The sequence below is a fragment of the Portunus trituberculatus genome, chromosome 1, assembly GCF_017591435.1.
Source record: "Portunus trituberculatus isolate SZX2019 chromosome 1, ASM1759143v1, whole genome shotgun sequence".
Taxonomy (NCBI): Eukaryota; Metazoa; Arthropoda; class Malacostraca; order Decapoda; family Portunidae; genus Portunus; species Portunus trituberculatus.
In genome coordinates this window covers 1,747,393-1,767,809 of record NC_059255.1, presented here as the reverse complement: position 1 = coordinate 1,767,809, position 20,417 = coordinate 1,747,393, and the positions used below count along the sequence as shown (strand labels likewise).

Genomic DNA, 20,417 nt, shown 5'->3' with positions numbered 1-20,417 from the left:
TGGTTTACACCACTGCCTATTGCTGGAATGACAACAGATGTGAATCCCGAGTGCATGGCCAACGGTGGTGATGTTGAGCCGATGCAAAGTACCAGTAGTGGTGCTGCTGAGATGTTACACCAAAATAAAGTCAATGTGAGGAGCAGCAATCTCTCTGATTATGAGAACGACGACACCACCAATGCTGGTGCTATTAGACTTGCTTCAACGGAAGCTTCTCTTCACAGCTGTATCACACGGCTCAGAAAACTTGAGAAAAGACCCAGAAGAATTAACTGAACCAGCTGAAGCTTTTATAAAACAATTCAACTCTATAAAAACAAATTCTGCACTTGCTACTGCCCTTAAAACTTTTGGAAAATACACAGGGGCATCATTGGCTTTGTCCAGCTTCAAGAAAGGTAAAATGTGTAATAAAAAGGGAACAGCAATCAAGGTTCAGCATGCTGCAGTTAGTCGTCGCTCAACTGTACTTGGGGGCAGGAGATGTTTGCACACTGGTCGTAAAGTCAAAGATACCTGTGATAGTGAATTAAAAAAGCGTAAGGTGGCAGACAGTAGTCAGCTGATGCCGAAAAAGAAACCAAGAAAAGCTCCTCACTCTCTAAGTCAGTGTGTTACAAACAATGAAGGAATTGGTCAAAATGAATATCCCAAGTGGTAAGCATAATGGTAATCATGGATGAGACGGTGTGTGTGTGTGTGTGTGTGTTTCACTGTTTGATCTGCTGCAGTCTCTGACGAGACAGCCAGACGTTACCCTACGGAACGAGCTCAGAGCTCATTATTTCCGATCTTGGGATAGGTCTGAGACCAGGCACACACCACACACTGGGACAACAAGGTCACAACTCCTCGACTTACATCCCGTACCTACTCACTGCTAGGTGAACAGGGGCTACACGTGAAAGGAGACACACCCAAATATCTCCACCCGGCCGGGGAATCGAACTGCGGTCCTCTGGCTTGTGAAGCCAGCGCTCTAACCACTGAGCTACCGGGCGTGTGTGTGTGTGTGTGTGTGTGTGTGTGTGATGGTGGTACATTGTGGTGGGTGGTGGTGGTGGTGGTGTGTTGGTGCGGTGTAGTGGGAGGTGGTGGTATGGTGCTGCAGTATGGCGGATGGTAGTGGTGTAGTGGGTGCAGTGTGGTGGTGGTGGTGGTGTCGTGGTGATGGTGCAGCGTAGTGAGTGGTGGTTTTGGTGGTGGAGTGTTGTGGGTGGTGGTGGTGGGTGTGATTGTGGTGGTAAAAGTAACGGTGATAATACTGATGTTCATCTTATAGATAGTGTATTGAATATGCATGGCTGAATTATATAGATAATATTATATTGTTTGTGTTCATAAAATAGATAATGTTCAGATACCTGGAAAATTGGTTTTATGCATTCGTGGATTACGAATGATGTACTTTAGCTAGCTGTGTTAGTAAAGTAATGTTCAGTTACCCATAAAATTAGGTGTCTGTACTCATGTAACACGAATTATGATGTACTGCTTGTGTTAATAAAATATTGAGTGATGATGGTAGTGAACAAAAACACTTCTTATTCAGTGAGAGAGAGAGAGAGAGAGAGAGAGAGAGAGAGAGAGAGAGAGAGAGAGAGAGAGAGAGAGTCAAAAAAATATTATCATTAAGTTAACCGTAAAATTAGTTTTCTCTACACACGCATCACTTAAACCCCGCCCCCACACTCCAAATCGTTTTGGAAAAAAATTTCGCCTCCGGGGCCCCGGCTCCCACTCGCTACAGTCTGTCGTATGGTGTCACGCAGTCACGCTCACCACAAATAAGTTCAACTTTGTTTTTTGTTTTTTTCTTTGCGAAATAATAATAATCTGTTTAGTTAATCATTTTTACTTTACCCACACTGATAACATGGGGAAGTGGAAAACCGGATACATTGATGGAAGAGCCTATAGAGAGGAGTACGTGGGAAAAAGACCATAAGTGGTTGAGTAACAGAAGTTGTGCATGTTACTGCAAACTTTGTAACTGTGCAATCACTACAATGAAAAAATCAAACTAGTGTTACATGAAAACACAAAACAACATAAAAAGGCCTTTCAGTCTGTTGTTAAATCTGACAGCAAGATAATGAAAACATTTGTGAAGTTGAGAGACAGGCAAAGTGAAGTGAATTTTTTTTAAATAAAATATGCTGTAGATATTGCTTGCCACAGTAGTATTAGGTCTGTTGATCACTACACAGAAATGATAAGTGACGCTACTAAAGGTCATGCCTTGGAAAATGTTAAAATGCATAAAACAAAGTGTTCAGCAGTTTTGAAAAATGTTGTTAGTGCTGCATTTTTGGAAGAGCTGATTACTGAACTACAAAGCAGTACGTACTCACTGCTGATTGATGAGTCCACTGACATAGGTGGCATGAAGCATCTTTGTCTGTGTGTTAAATATTTGTGTGGAAAGAGTTCCCGTATTAAGACCGAGTTCCTGGCCTTAATCTTAGTAACTTCTACTACAGGAGAGGCTTTGTATAATGCTATCACTAACTACTTGAAAAAAAAAAATTAATGTAGACATTGGGAACTGCATTGGCTTCAGTAGTGACGGAGCCATGTAATGTGTGTGGCAGAAAAAAAAAACTCTGTGCTGTCCAGGCTGAGAGAAGTAGTCCCCAAAATAATATTTGTGAAGTGCACCTGCCACAGTCTTGCTCTGTGCTGTGAATATGCTTTCAAGAAATTACCATCAAACCTGGAGTACTTAATTTCTGAGATTGCTCGCTGGTTCAAATTTAGTAGTCTTAGGAGAGAAGAGTTTAAGAAAGTATTTTCTGTGATGAATGATGAGTGCATTCAACCTTCAAAATTCATAACCCCCTAGCAACACACGATGGCTGGTGAAAAGAAAATGCATTTTTAATGTCATAACACAGTGGCATGAACTCAAGGCCTACTTTTCAGTAATTGCTGAGAAGGAAAGAAATTACCATGCACGCCTTATTCATCAAATGATTAGTGATAAGAGGAACTATACTTGTATCTTACATTTGCATTACCACACATTCAGAAATTTGAGTCTGTTAATGCATCCTTCCAAGCGACTGATGCTGAGCCTTTCAAAGTATTTTCTGAATTGAAACAGTTGCACAGCTCCACATTGAAAAGAGTGTATGAAGATGATGGCAAGAATGTTGCATATCCCTTTAGCCAAGTGAAATATGGGGATAAGTTTCTACTTGAAATTTCGCGATCAAAGTTACCTGAAGAAGAAAACTCACAGTTGAAACAAAGATGCTTTGACTTCCTCATTGAGGCAGAAAGTCAGTTAGAAAAGAGACTGTGTCGAGACACGGACGTTGTTGAAAATTTAAGGTATTTTCAACCAAAGATGTGCCTAAATCAAATGCGCAAGACATTTCCAAGTGTTGCTGGAGCATTCACTCACCTTATTCACTCTACAAGCAATGTCATATATATGCAACTGGAGCAACAGTATGACAAGCTTTTCTTGATTGACTGGAAGAAAGAGTTTTCTAATGAAGAAATACCACGTGAAGCAGTAAACTTCTGGACAGTTGTTCAAAAATTATGACAATGCTGCTGGTGAGAAATGTTTTGCTGAGCTTGCACAGATCGTTCTGAATGCACATGCACTTCCACTGAGTAACGCCTTTGTTAAGAGAATTTTCTCTCATGTAACAAACATTAAAACAAAAGTGAGGAACAGGCTCTCCTTAGAAACTATGGAAGCTGTTTTGAGAATCAGCAGTCGTTTTATATTGAAGGAATATGCTGTAACAAGTTCGAAGTAACAGACAAGATGTTAAGCATGTTCAACAGTTTCATTTACAAGAGCAGCACTGAGCATCCCGAAGAACCATCCACCTCAGCTGCAGCAACTTCCAGGGATCTGGCTGAACAAGACACCCAGGACTTCTAGGAAACCGACATCCAAGTCTCCTCCATATGGGCCATCATTGTGAGTATGCATCATAAACGTGATTTTGTTGAATATATATAGTATGATAACGTGGAATAACTGCTGTATGTAGCTAATTAGTGATCGTTGTCTTTATTAAGCTTAATAAATAGGTAAATATTTTATGATAGGATACGTTTCCTATATGGTATGATAAGGTTGGCCTTTTTTATGGCCTTTTCGATTAAAAGTGTGGCCTCATGTGGACTGGGACATCAGCTGGCAAGTTGGCAACCCTGGGCAGCTGACCTTTGGGCTGTGGTGGCTGCACGTCACGGACGTCAGTCACGTCACCGTCAACCGCTGGTCACCACTCATCCCTCACCAGCAGCAGGGTAGTGTTATGGTCCAGGGGATCATCGCAGCCCACAAGAGGAAGAACTCTATAGGTGGACCGCCCACAGCTTATTTGACACAACGCAGGGTTGTGGTGGAGTGGTGCCCCGCCAAGGTTTGCCGGAGTGTGCTTAGCTGTGCCATTTCAACGTCAACACACATTACTGGAGCTAGCCAGGGACTGTGCTGTGGTGTGGGATCACCGCGACCTTCAATGAAAGGTAACTACTATCTATAATTGCTATTTATAATATCGTCAATCAGACATTCTTAGCTGGTGGGCCTCCTGTCCCCATTCGGATAGCAAAAGGAAGCGGGAAGCCACACTGGCACTGCTGATGTGCCAGCATATAGTGGAAAAATATTCCTGGATGGATTTACTAAATTAATTAGATAGCTGGGAAGTGCATCATTAAGCAGCAATGCGTACTTGTGGTGACTGGCAAGCTGAACATAATCAATGTACCCCAAATGAACTTCAAGTAGATGTTTAAAAGTATTAATATTAGCGCAAGAAACAAGGTCTGAAGGAAGATTATTCCACAAATTGCCATATTTCATGGAGAAAAATCTACATCTAACCTTAAAGTTTATTTATGTATTTTTTTTTTTTTTTAATGGCCTATAGGGCCTGTAGGTATACTTGAAGAGTATATATGGGAAGCACTGTTCAACTTACACCCATTAGTGGTGCAAGCAATTTTATTTATAGTGGTTCCCACATTAGGGCCCATATCACCACCCAGGCACATCTTTGGTGTAACCACGTAGAACCTGGGTAACATAACATAACATAACATAACATAAATAATAGGATAACAAAGGGCCACCAGGGCCCATCTAGGTTATCCTGTATCAGTCGCACAGCGACCTCGTCATCAGTACTTAAAGATACACTTACAAGTACACAATACATTATATACTAATTCTAAATATTTGGCCCATTAACAGGGCTAAGTCCTGCAGCGAAATCCTCTACAATTTGTGGTCCCCATACATGGGGATCATGTCTTGTTTAACTATAGTAAATTTCTTATAAAAACTATCATGCAGTGCTATACATAATTATAAATCTAATAAATTTAAGTGCTTATCTAATCTGTTTTTAAACATTGTCAAACTAGTGCTATTTACAACCGTCTCTGGCAATGCATTCCAGAAGTCTACCACTCTATGACTAAAGAAATATTTTCTTATATCTAACCTGCAGCCTTGCTTTCTAATCTTCCTGCCATGATTTCTAGTCCTATTTCCCTCCTCTAAGGTAAAGAAAGATCTCACATCTATGTAGTTTGTATCTGAGAACATTTTAAATAACTCTATCATATCCCTCTTATACATCTCCTCTCAAATGAAAACATGTTTAATTCCTTTAATCTATCTCTATACTCCAGGCGCTTTAATGCTGGTATCATCCTAGTTGCTCTTCTCTGAACTGCTTCTAACATGTTGATATCCTGCCTATAGTGGGGTGACCAGGCCTGTATGCAATACTCTAAATGGGGCCTAACATAGGAATTATATAAGCTACGCACCACTTCCTTACTTTTATAACTAACATTTCTATTTATAAAACCCAGGATCCTATTTGCCCTATTTCTTGCTTCTAAACATTGCTTTGAAAATTTCATAGTCCTGTCTATCACTACTCCTAAATCCTTTCCTTCCTCTACTGCCTCTAGCCAACATCCCTCCATCTCATAGTTAAAGTTTGTGTTGTCTTTACCTAAATGCATAACCTGACACTTTTAGAATTAAACTCCATCTGCCACCTGTCTGCCCATGCTATCAGCCTGTCCAGGTCTCGTTGTATTCTGTAATTGTCCTTTTCACCCTGTACTGCACATGCTATCTTAGTATCATCTGCAAACTTTGATACTTTGCTACTAATTCCTATATCTAAATCGTTAATGTACACCAAGAAAAGAAGAGGTCCTAGCACTGATCCTTGGGGTACCCCACTAACCACTTCCTTCCACTCAGACATTGCCCCATTTAATACTACTCTCTGTTTCCTATCAGAAAGCCATTCACTAATCCAATCAACTAACCTACCCCTATCCCATGTAGTCTCAATTTGTACACTAGCCTCCTATGCGGTACCTTATCAAACGCCTTGCTAAAATCTAGATATATAACATCTATGCTATTTCCATCATCTAACTCCTTGGTAATATATTCTAAGATATCGAGCAAATTTGTAAGACAGGACCTCCCTGATCTAAAGCCATGTTGGGTATCTCTAATTAATCTATTCTCATTTAAATGCTCCCAAATACTACCCTTAATGATTTTCTCTAGTATCTTACATACTATACTAGTTAAACTGATCGGTCTATAATTATTCGCATCATCCTTCCTACCTTTTTAAATATTGGAGTAACATTAGCTAACTTCCAGTCCTGAGGTATCTCAGCAAACCTAAGTGATCTTTCAAAGATTAACTTAAGTGCTTCAGAAATACTGTCTACACCCTCCCTAAGTACTCTGGCATGTAGCTCATCAGGACCACTAGCTTTCCTATCGTCTAGTTCAAGAATAAATTTCCTAATAATTCCCGGTTTTATATCAATATTTTCTAAAGCTCTTAAACTACTCGTCGCACTGTTTGTAACAGGATTTCCTATTCTTTCCTAGTAAATACTGAAGAAAATTGTTCATTCAATAATTCTACTATGTCTTCATTTTGATCCACTACTACACCATCTTTTCTGAGTGGTCCAATCCTATCCTTATTTCTTTTATCACTGACCTTGTAATAACTATATAATTTTTGGGATCTTTACTCCCAGCTCTAGCTAGTTTTATCTCTGCCTGCCTTTTACTTTTTTTATAACCTTACTCAAATCATCTCTGACCTGTCTGTACCTAATCAAATCTACATCTTCCCACTTTTCTGCAACTCTCTGTATGCCCTCTTCTTCTCTCTGATCTGGCTACCTATCTCATGAGTCCACCATAATGGCTTCCTGTTTCTCTGCCTTATATCTTTGTAAGGGATACACTGCATCACTATACCCTTTACTACAACCTTAAAAATATCCCACATCTCCTGTGCAGTTTTATTTCCAAAACTATCTTCCCAGTTTACCTCTCCTAATAACTGACGTAACCTACCATAATTGCCTTTCTGATAGTTTGGGACTCTAGTCTTATTCACTATATTATCCCTACTGGAATTAATGATAAATCTAATTATATGATGGTCACTGTTTGCTAAAGTCTCTCCTACCTCAACTTCCTTTAAACAATGCTCAATATTTGTTAGTACTATGTCTAAAACCTTCCTCCCCCTAGTAGGTTTATCTACCATCTGCACTAAATAGTTATCCTGAAAACTTTCCATAAACTTATTTTCACTAGCATCTCCTACCATCCTCTCCCAGTTTACTGACTTAAGATTAAAATCCCTAAGATAATTGTCTGACTAGTACACCCCTATTTATCTCATCTACCATAAGGTTGTCTACATCTGCTGACTGGTTAGGTGGTCTATAAAAAGCTCCTACTCTAATAACCTTACTTTTGTTTACTCTAACATCCAGCCATAAGGACTCTACTCTGTTATCTACCTTAATACCATTAACCTGACTGGAAATGAAGGATTTTTACATAAATAACTACTCCTCCACCTATCCTACCAATTCTCTGGTGTAAATACATAATGTATCCATCTACTTCATATTCTTTCCTATTTTCCTAAACTTTTCCTCATTTACCCATGCCTCTGTGACACATACAACATCTAAGTCCTCCTCAACTATATAACTAGATAACTCGTCCTTCTTGTTCCTAAGACTCCTGGCATTTACATAAAAACATTTAAGTCCTGCTACCTTCCTAGATGCTGTCTCCTTATTTGGAATCCTAATCTTATTCTCTCCTATTTGCACCTGGAAATCTTTCCTAATCTTTTCACTATCTCTGTTTATCCTATCTAATTTATGTCTAGCATCTTTCTTCTGGAATGCATTTGCTACCTCACCCCTACACTCCATCCCAACTCCCCTCCAGACATCCACTCAGCACATCCACACCCTTCCTACTCAGATGCACACCATCCCTAGCATACAAATCCCTTCGCCCATAGAACCTATCCCATACATCCACAAAGCTGACACCCACATCCTTACACATCCCTTTTACCCGATCATTCACACCAATGGCTCTAGACAACCATTCCCTGCTAACATACACACGAGGCAAGATTCCTGACACTACACACCTCCTACCACTCTCCCTTATCTTGCCTAACATTTCCCGAAATCTTGCCACTAACTCCTCCGACCCACCTGCTCTGACATCGTTCCCACCTACGTGCAAAACTACTACACCCTCCCTCTCCATCCCCCCAACCCTCTTCTGCACCTCCTCACTCACTGCCTTCACACCTGCACCAGGCATACACACGTTCGTCCTCCTATCCCTGTCTTTCCCACAGAAAGTGCTATCTAAATACCTAACCTGAGAGTCACCCACCACACACACCTGAGGTGTGCTAGGCACAACCATCCTCCTCCTCTCCTCTACCCCCTTCTTTCTCCTTTCACTCACCACAACCACTTCATTCACTCCACTCTCACTCTCCCCTCCCCTCCAACAAACCGAACCTATTTTCACACTCAACAGGTTTAGTCCTATCCTCCCTAACTGCCTCCGCTTTCCTTCCCTCGCAACCTGCCATCTCTGCCCATCCTGACTACTATCTTTCCCAGTCTGGCTCGCCTGCTCCCTCTTCCCCACTCTGCTCTTCCCGACAGAGGGCCAAGCCACCCTGTCGCCCTCAGAAGGTCCAACCTTCGGCCTAACACTGATCTCCTGCCTAATTTTTTCCACTGCCTCCCCAAGCCTCTTAACCTCCTCCTTCAACTCAAAGATGAGAACTTCGTTCGCACTTTTCCCCTCACTTAGCTTTCTGATTTCCTCTCGCAATTCTCGGTGCTCAAGAGAAAGAACTAAATTCTCGCTCTTGAGCCTACACACCATACACTCAGAAAAGTCAACGACCTTCCTGTCATGCCCACACATCTCACACACAACAAACTCTCCCAATCCCACCTCAACACTCTCTTTCACGCACTCAATCACACTCTGATATACCTCAGTAGCTACCGCCATACTAATTTACAATCTGTTAACTCACAAACAAATAAAAATACTTGGTGACGGCGGGTGGGGAACCGCGGTGGTGGGGGGCCTAAGTGAGGTCAACTAATCCTCTTTCAAGGTCAACTTGACGGTTACAAGCCTAGTCTCCTCGCTCTACAAAAATACTTTTAACTCACAAACACTGATTCTAACCACTATTTCACTCTAATCTAACACTTGCAGTACACACTTTCACTTCACTAACACTCAAAAGCACCACACACAGACACCAAGCACAAACACCACTCGCTAACTATAAAACCACAGCCAAAACGGAGCGCACACACAACACGTCCACTGCCACCACAGCTACCGAAACACAAGGGTATATATATATATATATATATATATATATATATATATATATATATATATATATATATATATATATATATATATATTGTTACGACCTTCAAGCAGTCTGACCCAGTGCCCCACAAGGAGCTGTGGGCACCAGTCACTGATTAGGTTAATCACTCTTATTAAATACAAAAATTAAGATAAGTAGTCAAGAGTGACTTGGCTTCAATGCAACAGTGCCCACAGCAGAACTGAAAAACTAATAATAAGGAAAGGTTAAGAGAAATTATTTAAATCCTTAACTAATTTATTAACAAAAATAAGCAAAGTTAACTTAACAACAAACAAAATTAAACTTAAGGCCCGTGGATAGTTAAAAGTATGATAATCACATCCAAATAAAGAAAATAATAGCACTCAAAAATATAGAATCACAAAATATAATAAATCAGGTAAATAAGTTTAACCTAACTGCTCAATACTGAAATAAGTCACCTGTGGGATGTCAACACACCTGCAGCTCAATACCACATACACAACAAAAGAAATAACTCATTAGCACCAAGAAATATAATAAATAAGCTGCTTAAGGGTGAAAAGAGCATAATATGAGACCACAAAAATAAATAAATAAGTTCAACACTTATTAGAGGCAATAAGTATATAAATTCACCACACACTTGCCCTCCCCTCTGGCTGGTACACACAATAATATGTAAATCACCACAAATGATATGATTGTTAGGTAATACAACCACAATAAACACCCAAAATCTCTCTTGGCTATACCAACACTCACAAAATGGCCGTCAGCCCTGGCGTCCCTCTACGCCACACAAAGATAAATCACCAAAAATACTGGTTAAGCACCCAAAACACACAAAATATTCACACGTCACTTAACACAGTGACTTAAATAAGTGCCAAGGAGAACCAGAATCCCTACAATCAGAGAAATAAGGAATAAGATACTCAGCCAGAGATATGAGGGGAGCGGAGCGGCGGTCACAGGTCCAAGCCTTCAGGCACTCCAGTGTGGTCTGAGTCTGTGGCATCGGTTCACAGGCCTTTGTCCGAGGGGAAAACATTACATCACACGATGTCATCTGAGCACCCATTGGCTAACACTCTCTAAACCTGCAGAGGGCGTGATCAGAAGAGCATCTCATTGGGCCCGGCTCCATCGCCTTCCCTCTCACAAAGACAATAACAAACATGACGTCACGACACTCTCTCTAGAATCTCCGATGGGCAGCCGCTTACACTAAATACATATAAGTACATTAATATAATAAATATATATGAATCACGAAATGCAGTAAGGTCTCGGTTTACATCAGAGTTATGTTCCTGAAACATGACGTAAGTTAATTTTGTACGTAACTCGAGTTTCCGTACATTTCAAAGCATATTATCGAGTTTTCAACCAATCATTGTTTATGGTCATTCAGGTAAGTTAAAGGTTATATTGTTATATTATTTACAACTATGTAGGAATATGAAACACAAGCTTGTTTTTGTTGTTGATTAGGGCCACGAACGCGAAGGACTCCAGGTTGCCGAGAGGGGTGGACACCTGAGGCCTCCAGGAGGGTGGGCAGGTCGAATGTTGTGACGCCCACAGGGCGGACAGCTGGGAGCTTAGTGCAGTGCAGTGGGAGTAGAAGCGTGGGCAGCAGAGCAGGAAATGCAATAGGAAAGGGCAATAGGGATCAGCAGACAGACGCAGACGGTGCAAGTGAGCTGCGAGTGTCGTGTGGCCCAGGTGAAGGCTCCGGAGTTGTTATTGTTGTGATGGGTGTGCGAGCCCTCAAGGTTGTCAACCTCCTTGTTGTCATAGTAATGGGCTTCCCATTTTCTTCTTCCCTCCCTCACACACAGCTGCTGCCTCCCTTCTCATGTCTTTTAATTATGTCCTCTTTTTCTTGTAGCGTAATGGTTTTCCTTTTCTTAACATCACTGCTGTCACTAAGAAGTTTTCTCTTTGGTGCCATTGAGCAAGATACTAAGAACTTGAGTCAGGAAACGCAGAAGTAGGGTAACACTCTTGCCAGGGGCGATGGTGTGGTGGAACTGAGGCAGGGTGTTATTGTATTCATGCGTGAGGCGGGCGGTGTGGCGGGCAACCACGAACAATAACAATAAATCCCGCACTTTACAATTTATACATTTTCAATTTCTTTAATCTTAAATTGCCTTATAGTGGACTGATGTAACTACGAGTTTGACGTAACTTGAGACTGACGTAACCCGGGACTTTACTGTATATATATATATATATATATATATATATATATATATATATATATATATATATATATATACTGTACTTGGATGTCCATTATTCTGTCTTCAGATGTGAAAATTTTATCAAGAATATTGCCCAATCTGTGAAAAGTGGGTTCAAGAATCCACTGAGTTAGACCAAGGAATGTAAAGCAATTATAAAAGAGTAGGTTGCAAGGAATTAATCCATTAGGTACTGTGAACCTAATGGAAGGCAAGTTGAAGTCCCACATCAGTATTGTGTCTACCCAAGCAAAAATCTGAAAGGAACTCAAGTAACTTGTTCTCTAAAGATGTGTAAGAGGCAGCTGGTAAACTGTGATGACACATAGTGAATTGTTAGGAACAAAAATTATCAGAACATTATGAAGATTGATGGATATCTGTAAACGTCAAATTTTTAACATAAAAACAAACACCACATTTAGGTATATTACCTAATACATTCTTACAAACTAATGTGTAGGTTGGTAAATACAGACAAGCATCTGTAATACAGGATATCAACCAATTTTTGCTTTTGCCCAACACCAAAATACCATTATCCCTCCAAAAAGAAAACACATAATGGAGTTTGTTTGGCAAACAGTCAACATTAACATGTACAAAAGAGATAGTTGTGAAATTACTATGAGGAAGAGGGGGAAATGAGTTTGAGTTTATGGATCCTCTCCTTGGGCAGTGGCAGTTGAGACTGAGGTGGTAGTAGTGCCAGAAGTAGTGGTAGTGGTCGACGTGAGGATTACACTTGTTTGGTCTGCTCCAGATCTAGCCATAGCAGCCCTCCTGGTGTGAAGGTCCTCCACACTAGGTAATAAGGGATGAGATAATGTTTACCATTGGTCCTTGATAGGAGCACATGACTCGACTGCATGTTGTGGTAGTATAATTCACATTTATGGAGTTCTTTTTGATCAGTTTTAGTCTGTGCCTGCCACCCCTCCCGGACGCCCTCAATGGTTACTAAGTAAACCCAAGGCAATCACCTTGCCTGCTATGATGGGTTTGGGGCACTGTCCTAATGAAGTTGTCCCTTCAGCTCTCCTCTCTTGGCTTCCCCTTCGTAACTCTTTCACTGAACAGACATGAAGTGGGAATGAAAGTCTGATAACCAAAACTAACCTAACGTCACCTAGTTGAGGTGTGACACACACTGCTGATAAGTCTTCCTCAGAACCCCTTTGACCAGTAGCATGGTTAGGTTACATCAGTTAGGCTAGGCCAGGCAAGGTCAGATTAGCTTAGGTTAGGTTTGGTTTAGTATCCTGTGGGGGCTGTGGTGTAAAGGATACAGCCAGAAGTGTAGTGTTGGCAACACTGCTCTATGGAAACAAAAGTAATGCTTACCACTGCCCGTTCAGCTGCTGCTGTGGACATCAAAGTATTTTCAGAGCTTTTTGATGGAATTTTGTTGATTTCCAACCTTTTTTTGCAATGCACACTACTCAATTTAATGCTCCACCACTGAAAAACCCCTTTTCCTGTAAGGGGCCGCTGTGGTACAGTGGAACCATGCGTGCTTTGGGATCCAAGGGGTCTCCAAGTGCATGGGTTCAAATCCTGTCTACAGCCTGAGTGCAGGTTGGGCTTCCTCACTCACGGCATCGGTTTCCTAGCTGGTGGGCTTTGAGATGGGAGGTACCCTAAAAAGTATCCCCTTTAGCCCATAAATTTCCGTGAAAAGCCCACATGGTATAAATAAAAAAAAAAGAAAAAAAAAAGTCCCCCAAGATCATTGGGAATGAGAAGCAGGCAAAGGTTTAAGTTCAAAAAACAGTCATAACTTGAAAATATTAATTTGATACGAAAATTTCACATTTCTTACCAGAAAAACATACGTCACATACCAGATTCCACAATTGGATGAAACTGCAGATTAACAGATTATTTTTGGCAAATTTACAGTCTTACACCAAACTTTCACTTCAGGACTGATCTAACCAAGACAAGATCGCTTAACCTGACTAGCAATTTAGAAATTAATATGAAGTTGTTACCTTATTTATCTTTGTAAAATTTAGCGATACACTGGAAAGAATCGAGGCGACACCATGCCCATTCAAATTGAGTAACTTTTTTTCCACAAACAGCTCTGATTGACTACATTTATTATGTATTGCTTTTATTGGTCAGTGGCTGCGTGGTCAAACAAAAGAACCAATCATCACAATTAATTTCACGGGTGTGCAATAATGTAACAATACGCGTACATGAACAAACAACAGCATTCCTTAGTGCCTGGCAGTCTATCACACACACAGGTGTTGCGGTGCCTTACCTCGTTCCCCCTAAAAATGGTAAATCTTTAAAAACTGCTGTCAACATTATAAACAATTTACGACGCGTGTGTGGCTTCAAATTACTCCGAATGAAAAGCTCTTTAAGATGAGAAGGGTTAGAAAAGCTATTTTGATTTTGGTGTAACTCTGTAATAATTGTTTGTTTGTTTTTTAGTGATCTGGGATTATATTGTCTGAGATTGATGGTTATGAAAATCAGCACGTCTTGCCAGGAACAGATTAGGTTTACATGAGGTTAGTTTAGGGTTAGGTTAGGTTAGATTAAGTTTGTATTGGTTTAGTTGGTCTGGGATACCAAAATAAAACAAATTTATCATTTCCTGAAGAAAAGTCTAATTAGACACATTGCCATATTTGTATTGTAAATTTTGTTCAGTGTAGAGTTTCACCCGGACAATGAATCTCAGGTGTGGTTTATGTTTTCCGGTAGGAAAGGTTGTAAATTTCTCACCTTGATGAGAGTGTTCTCCCTCACAAGTCTCACAGCCATATGCTCGTCTCGCTATGTTTCCCTACCTTAGTGAAACTTGCTGATCTGGTAACACTTATCTGGAGCTTTCGGTTATCAAAAATCAGTGTCCTTAACGTTTTGTACAGGGTGTTTCAGAAAAAAAAATGTCAGGATTTTGATCTCCATTTATTCAAAAACTAATAATGACAAAAGAACAAACTGTAGTGCTATCAAAAGCAAACTTGATGGCAATTTATTCCTTGTCCAAGTGAACTTCTTGAAGTTCATGTTTTCAATATGAGTGCCGCGTGGGTTGAAGCATGCTTGTAGGCGTACACAGAAATTCTCACCAACTTTCTGGCATGTCCCTGACCTCAGTCCTCCTGATTTTTGGTTCTGGGGAGCTGCCAAGGCTGAAGTCTATGCCAACAAACCATCAACACTCACTGAATTAAGGCAAAATGTGGAGGCATACACAACCAGTGTGACCCAAGAGACATGCCAGAAAGTTGGTGAGAATATCTGTGTACGCCTTAAAGTATGTTTCAACCCACGTGGCACTCATATTGAAAACATGAACTTCAAGAAGTTCACTTAGACAAGGGATAAATTGCCATCAAGTTTGCTTTTGATAGCACTACAGTTTGTTCTTTTGTCATTATTAGTTTTTGAATAAATGGAGATCAAAATCCTGACATTTTTTCTGAATTACCCTGTACATGCAAGTATGTTTGCTTCTCCTTATTAAAAAAAAGCCACCATAGTAAATGCTTTGATGCTTTTATTGATTTATTTGAATGAATAGACACATAAATAGACACACTTAACTAAATTCATTGTTATGGCCCTGGAGTAGCATGTGACACCTGCACGTTCTCGCTCCCACGGAATTTGAGCTTTGTGGAGATGAAAAGTTCCCCACTAGCTAGATTATTTTATTTTATTTTTTTTGCTGAAAATGAGTGATTCCTATTTTACCTGCCTTTTTTGCCTTACAATATCTAAACAAACAGTGCAAGTGGAAATTACAAGTTGTACCGACCAGGCATGGATGGGAGACACCCTCTCCTTCGAGCGACTAATAACTACAATCATTGTAGGGGCGGCCAGGTGCCATATGAGTCGTACAGAATATTCTAAACATGCCTAAAAAGGATATATGATGCATATGGTGGTGTATGAACACCAAATATCCAACCCAAGTAAATGTACAGGGTCATAGAGGATGAAAATGACATCTCTGGGTTTTTTTGCCTTTTTCTCAGTTTCCACTTTTTATCATTTAAATCAAATCTTCTCCCACATTTCTCAACAGATTTTCAGTTTTGAGGTAACATTTTGAAGCTCAATGAAGCTGCTACATTTCTACCTCCTAGAATTTGGAATTTTTTTTTTAAGTGCCGCAATATAATTTTATACCAAAAAAAATTGAAAAAATAAAAAAAAAATTCATAATGACCATCAAAATAAAAAAAAAAAAATCAAAATTCTATGAGGCGAAAAGTGTTGGTATACGACATACTTCATATCCATACTGGAAAAATTGAAGTATGTCCTCTAGTGACAAAGTTTATAGGAATTTTTTTTTTTAAATTGATTTTTTATTTTTCATGCAGTTATTTATGGGTCAATTCGCTTGTAACTACTAAACTAACATCATGTAATAAACATCTATCAGCGGAAAAAAAAAATTACCCACGTACCTCTTTATTTTCAATTTTTCAAAAACCTCACCGGACGGTCCCCTTAAGGATGGTGTTGGGAGACGAGCATATGGCCTGCGGTTATATCTTCCAAGCAAAATGTACGCAGAAAAACAACAGAAGTGGTTGGCTCATTACAGATGTAACAAAGCTGACCAAAAAAGAAACATCTAGCAGAACTCATAAAGGTGTAGACCAAGAAAATGCTCAACTTGACGTTTGAAAGTAAGAACAGTGGTGGATGAAACGGCCTCCTTGGGAAGAGAGTTCCAAAGAGTGATGACACAAATAGAGAAGCAAGCTCAGACATTTGTTGAGCAGTGTGGCTGGAAAATCTTTTTAGTGTGACCTCTAGTTCTATCATAATCTGATCTTTCAAACAGACAGTTCAAGTGAGGACACAAACCATTCATGACCTTCCATACTAGTATTGGATCAGCACGAAGAAGCCAACCTTTAAAAGAAAATAATCTAAGCCTGAACAGTCTCTCAGCATAAGGTAAATCAGCAAGACAAGCGGTTTCCTTTGTCCACTGTCTCGGGAGCAATTCAATAAAATGCAAGTCACCAATATAACCTGTGTTCTCTGATGAGGCCAGTGGGAGGAATGTCTGCCACTCTGTCTTATCCTGACTTGTTGTATTGGTGTAAAGCTGGTGTGATGATGGTAAATGAGAGGATTTGGTAATGGAGGCTTTAATGTAGACATGTTCACAAATCACCAAAGCAAACAATGACCCTGTCTGTGTTTGATGTTTTGTCTCAGTGCAGTATTTGTCCCTATTCTTTATGTTTATTTGTAATTTATTCCTCTCTGTGGCACTGTATTCCTGTCTCCTGGTTCAAGATCAATGTCCAAGTGTCTGAAGGGTTCCTGGATGAGACAGAGGTCCAAACACACACACACACACACACACACACACACACACAGTGCTCTATTTAGTGCACAGCTATCCTGACACTCACTTCCCTCCTTGCCACTCAGCCCCATCATGGCAGCCTTTCTTCCCTGTCCCACAGCCCAGGCCAGAGGCCAGGCACCAACCACTCCTGCCGGCTACCCCGAGGGTTCCTGCAGGACCAGCCGTGGCGTGTGCTGCCGATAGCATTGCTGCAGTGGACGGGTGAGGTCAGCCAACAGCATGAGTGAGCAGCAGCAGCAGCAGTCTGCCTCAGGTGTGGGGAGGCACAGGTGCGGTGGCAACAACCATCTGGAAGCAGGCAGCTCTGTCCACAGAGGAGAGGGCAACTTTGGGTGTCAGCAGTGTGCTAAAACTTTTAGAAGCAAACACGAGCTGAAACGACACACCTTGACACACAGGGGTGCTAGGAATTATGAATGTGCAGAATGTGGAAAGAAATTTCCTACTAAGTCTCATCTCTCCTCACACATCCTGATACACAGTGGTGTTAAGAATTATGAGTGTTTAGAATGTGGAAAAAAGTTCACCCAAAAGTGTAACCTCATCACACACACCCTGATACACAGTGGTGTTAAGAATTATGAGTGTTTAGAATGTGGAAAGAAATTCACGTATAAGTCTATCCTCACCAAGCACACCCGCAAGCACAGTGGTGTTAAGAATTATGAATGTGGAGAGTGTGGAAAGAAATTCACATATAAGTCTAACCTCAACACACACACCCTGACACACAGTGGTGTTAAGAATTATGAGTGTGGAGAGTGTGGAAAGAAATTCACATATAAGTCTAGCCTCACCTCACACACCCTGACACACAGTGGTGTTAAGAATTATGAGTGTTTAGAATGTGGAGAGAAATTCACCCGAAAGTCTAGCCTCACCAGGCACAACCTAACACACAGTGATGTTCAGAATTATGAATGTGGAGAATGTGGAAAGAAATTCATATATAAGTCTAGCCTCACCTCACACACCATGACACACAGTGGTGTTAAGAGTTATGAGTGTGAAGAATGTGGAAAGAAATTTATCCTGAAGTCTAACCTCACCGCACACACCCTGACACACAGTGGTGTTAAAAATTATGAATGTTTGGAATGTGGAAAGAAATTCACCAGAAAGTCTGATCTGATCAAACACACCCTGATGCACAGTGGTGTTAAGAATTATGAATGTGAAGAATGTGGCAAAAGATTTTTCACCATTTCTCAGCTTGATAAACATGCCTTCAGACACATTGGCTTGTGGGAGTTCAAATGTGATGTTTGTGGGAAGTGTTTTAAGACAAAGAGTAAAATTGCCAGGCATGTGATAATCCACTTTTGAGGTGGTGTGTTGTGTGGACCTGTGGGGTGACAACTGTGCCTGTGGGAGTGTGTGGTGGTGCATTACCAGTTCCCCAGAGTTCCCTCTCCCTTCCCCCTCTGGCGAGATGCAGTACCAGTCCCCAGAGTTCCTTATCTCTACTCCTGGCAAGATGTAGTACCAGTCCCCAGAGTTCCACTCCTATTCTTCCTTCCCGAGCTGCAGGCCGGACCTGCCTGACTGATGCTGCCACTCACACCCTGTCTGAAGGCACTGTGTGTTGTCTCACCCCTATCTTGCCCATTGCATCATCGCTGGGAGCAGAGGGGAACAAAGAGAAATGCTTCTCTGGGCTGCTGGGCCCATGCCCTGGCTGTGAAGTCGTCGGCGTCACATGCAGCTTCCTTAATTTTCTTCATTTATATATTACTGGGACAAAAATTTTATTTCTTAATTGATAAAACTCAAAGTTGAAGATTTTTCTAAGTTATGGACTTCAAGAAACCATGAACATATGCTCCCTGAGTTTATTTTTGTAATTTAGAATTCAGAAGTTGATATGAGATTGTCTCTTGCCACCAAAACAATAATGAACCAATCCTTAGCTTGAGTAGTGTAGATGTTTTTGGCATCATGGAGACCTAACGATGTCAACAAATAGACAGTGGCCTCCTTGAGCTTTTAAAGGCAAGTCATCCATTTATGGCAAGACAGCTTAGGGACATGGTGATGAAAGCACTGCAGCTCCCTCAGGTTACTTCGATTTTGGGCATAAATTTTTCTTTTCTCACAAAGAAAATTGAATTACATTTTGTAAAGCATTAACGTTTGTAGAGGTGAGGTTAAATATGTGTTAAGGTTGTGCTATATTAGTCTCCAAAAATTAGATAGCTTTGATACACTAGGCAAATATATTTTGCCCTATGAAATAATGTTCGTCATATAAACTTAAGTAACCACCATTGAAATAAGAGGAAAATACTGGCAGGAATGAAAATAATAGTTGGTACATTATAATGTAATGTTTTGGAACGACCACTCGGTACCACAAAAGATGCTGAATTAAACTAGCCGGTGAACACTGTAAACACTTGCGACTTTTATTCAATAAGGACTTTAATGAGACACCATACACATTTGTTCTATGTACTTTGTAGCTCTTGGAATCTTCCACTGCAAATATTGCAGTTTTGATATTTTTGTTTAATTTATAAATCTAAACCTCAGGAAGATCTTGAGAGTACAGGCAACCCCCGTTTAATGAATGTTCACACAATGAAATTTTGCTACAATGAACGTTTCCTTTTACTACCATCTGCTTGTATAACAAACACCAAACTCGCTTGAACAAAATTTTATCCAGGTAATTTTTTCACAGTTTGAAAGCCCCGCCGTATCAGACAAGCCGACAGGCTTTTGAATACACCAGCACCTCTCGTGGACAACACACACACCACTCACTCCCCTACCCTTCCCCCAATCTTAGTTCAAACCAAAAACAGGATCCAGCACCAGCTCATCATCTCACGCTCAACATGCCACCAAAATGCCCTGCAATGTCGTTTAACATTGCTAAGAAGACCAGGAAGTCTCTAACTCTCGAAGTGAAGCTCGATATTATTCACAGACACGAGAGGTGAGAAAACTAATAGCATTGCTTGCCACCTTGGCTTGACTCCATCTACTGTCTACTATTTTCAAGTCAGCAGACTCTATTAA

At 40.6% G+C, this 20,417-nt stretch overlaps 1 protein-coding gene across 2 annotated transcripts; it reads left to right on the top strand.

Annotated features, from left to right (window-relative positions):
* Positions 1–2,895: 2,895 nt before the first annotated feature.
* On the top strand, positions 2,896–19,994 carry LOC123505111 (zinc finger protein OZF-like). Of its 2 annotated transcripts, none has more exons than XM_045256217.1 (3): positions 2,896–3,946; positions 4,138–4,503; positions 17,491–19,994. In XM_045256217.1, the coding sequence occupies exon 3, from the start codon at positions 17,613–17,615 to the stop codon at positions 18,717–18,719; it is 1,107 nt and encodes a 368-aa protein (XP_045112152.1). In that variant the 5' UTR covers positions 2,896–3,946; positions 4,138–4,503; positions 17,491–17,612; the 3' UTR covers positions 18,720–19,994. The 2 variants fall into 2 exon arrangements, with proteins under 2 accessions (XP_045112152.1, XP_045112232.1); XM_045256297.1 differs by having other exon boundaries at positions 3,180–3,946.
* Positions 19,995–20,417: the final 423 nt, after the last annotated feature.

What these genes read in the sequence shown, in the direction of transcription:
- LOC123505111 (XM_045256217.1), top strand. Translation starts at nt 17,613, where the DNA reads ATGAGTGAGCAGCAGCAGCAGCAGTCTGCCTCAGGTGTGGGGAGGCAC.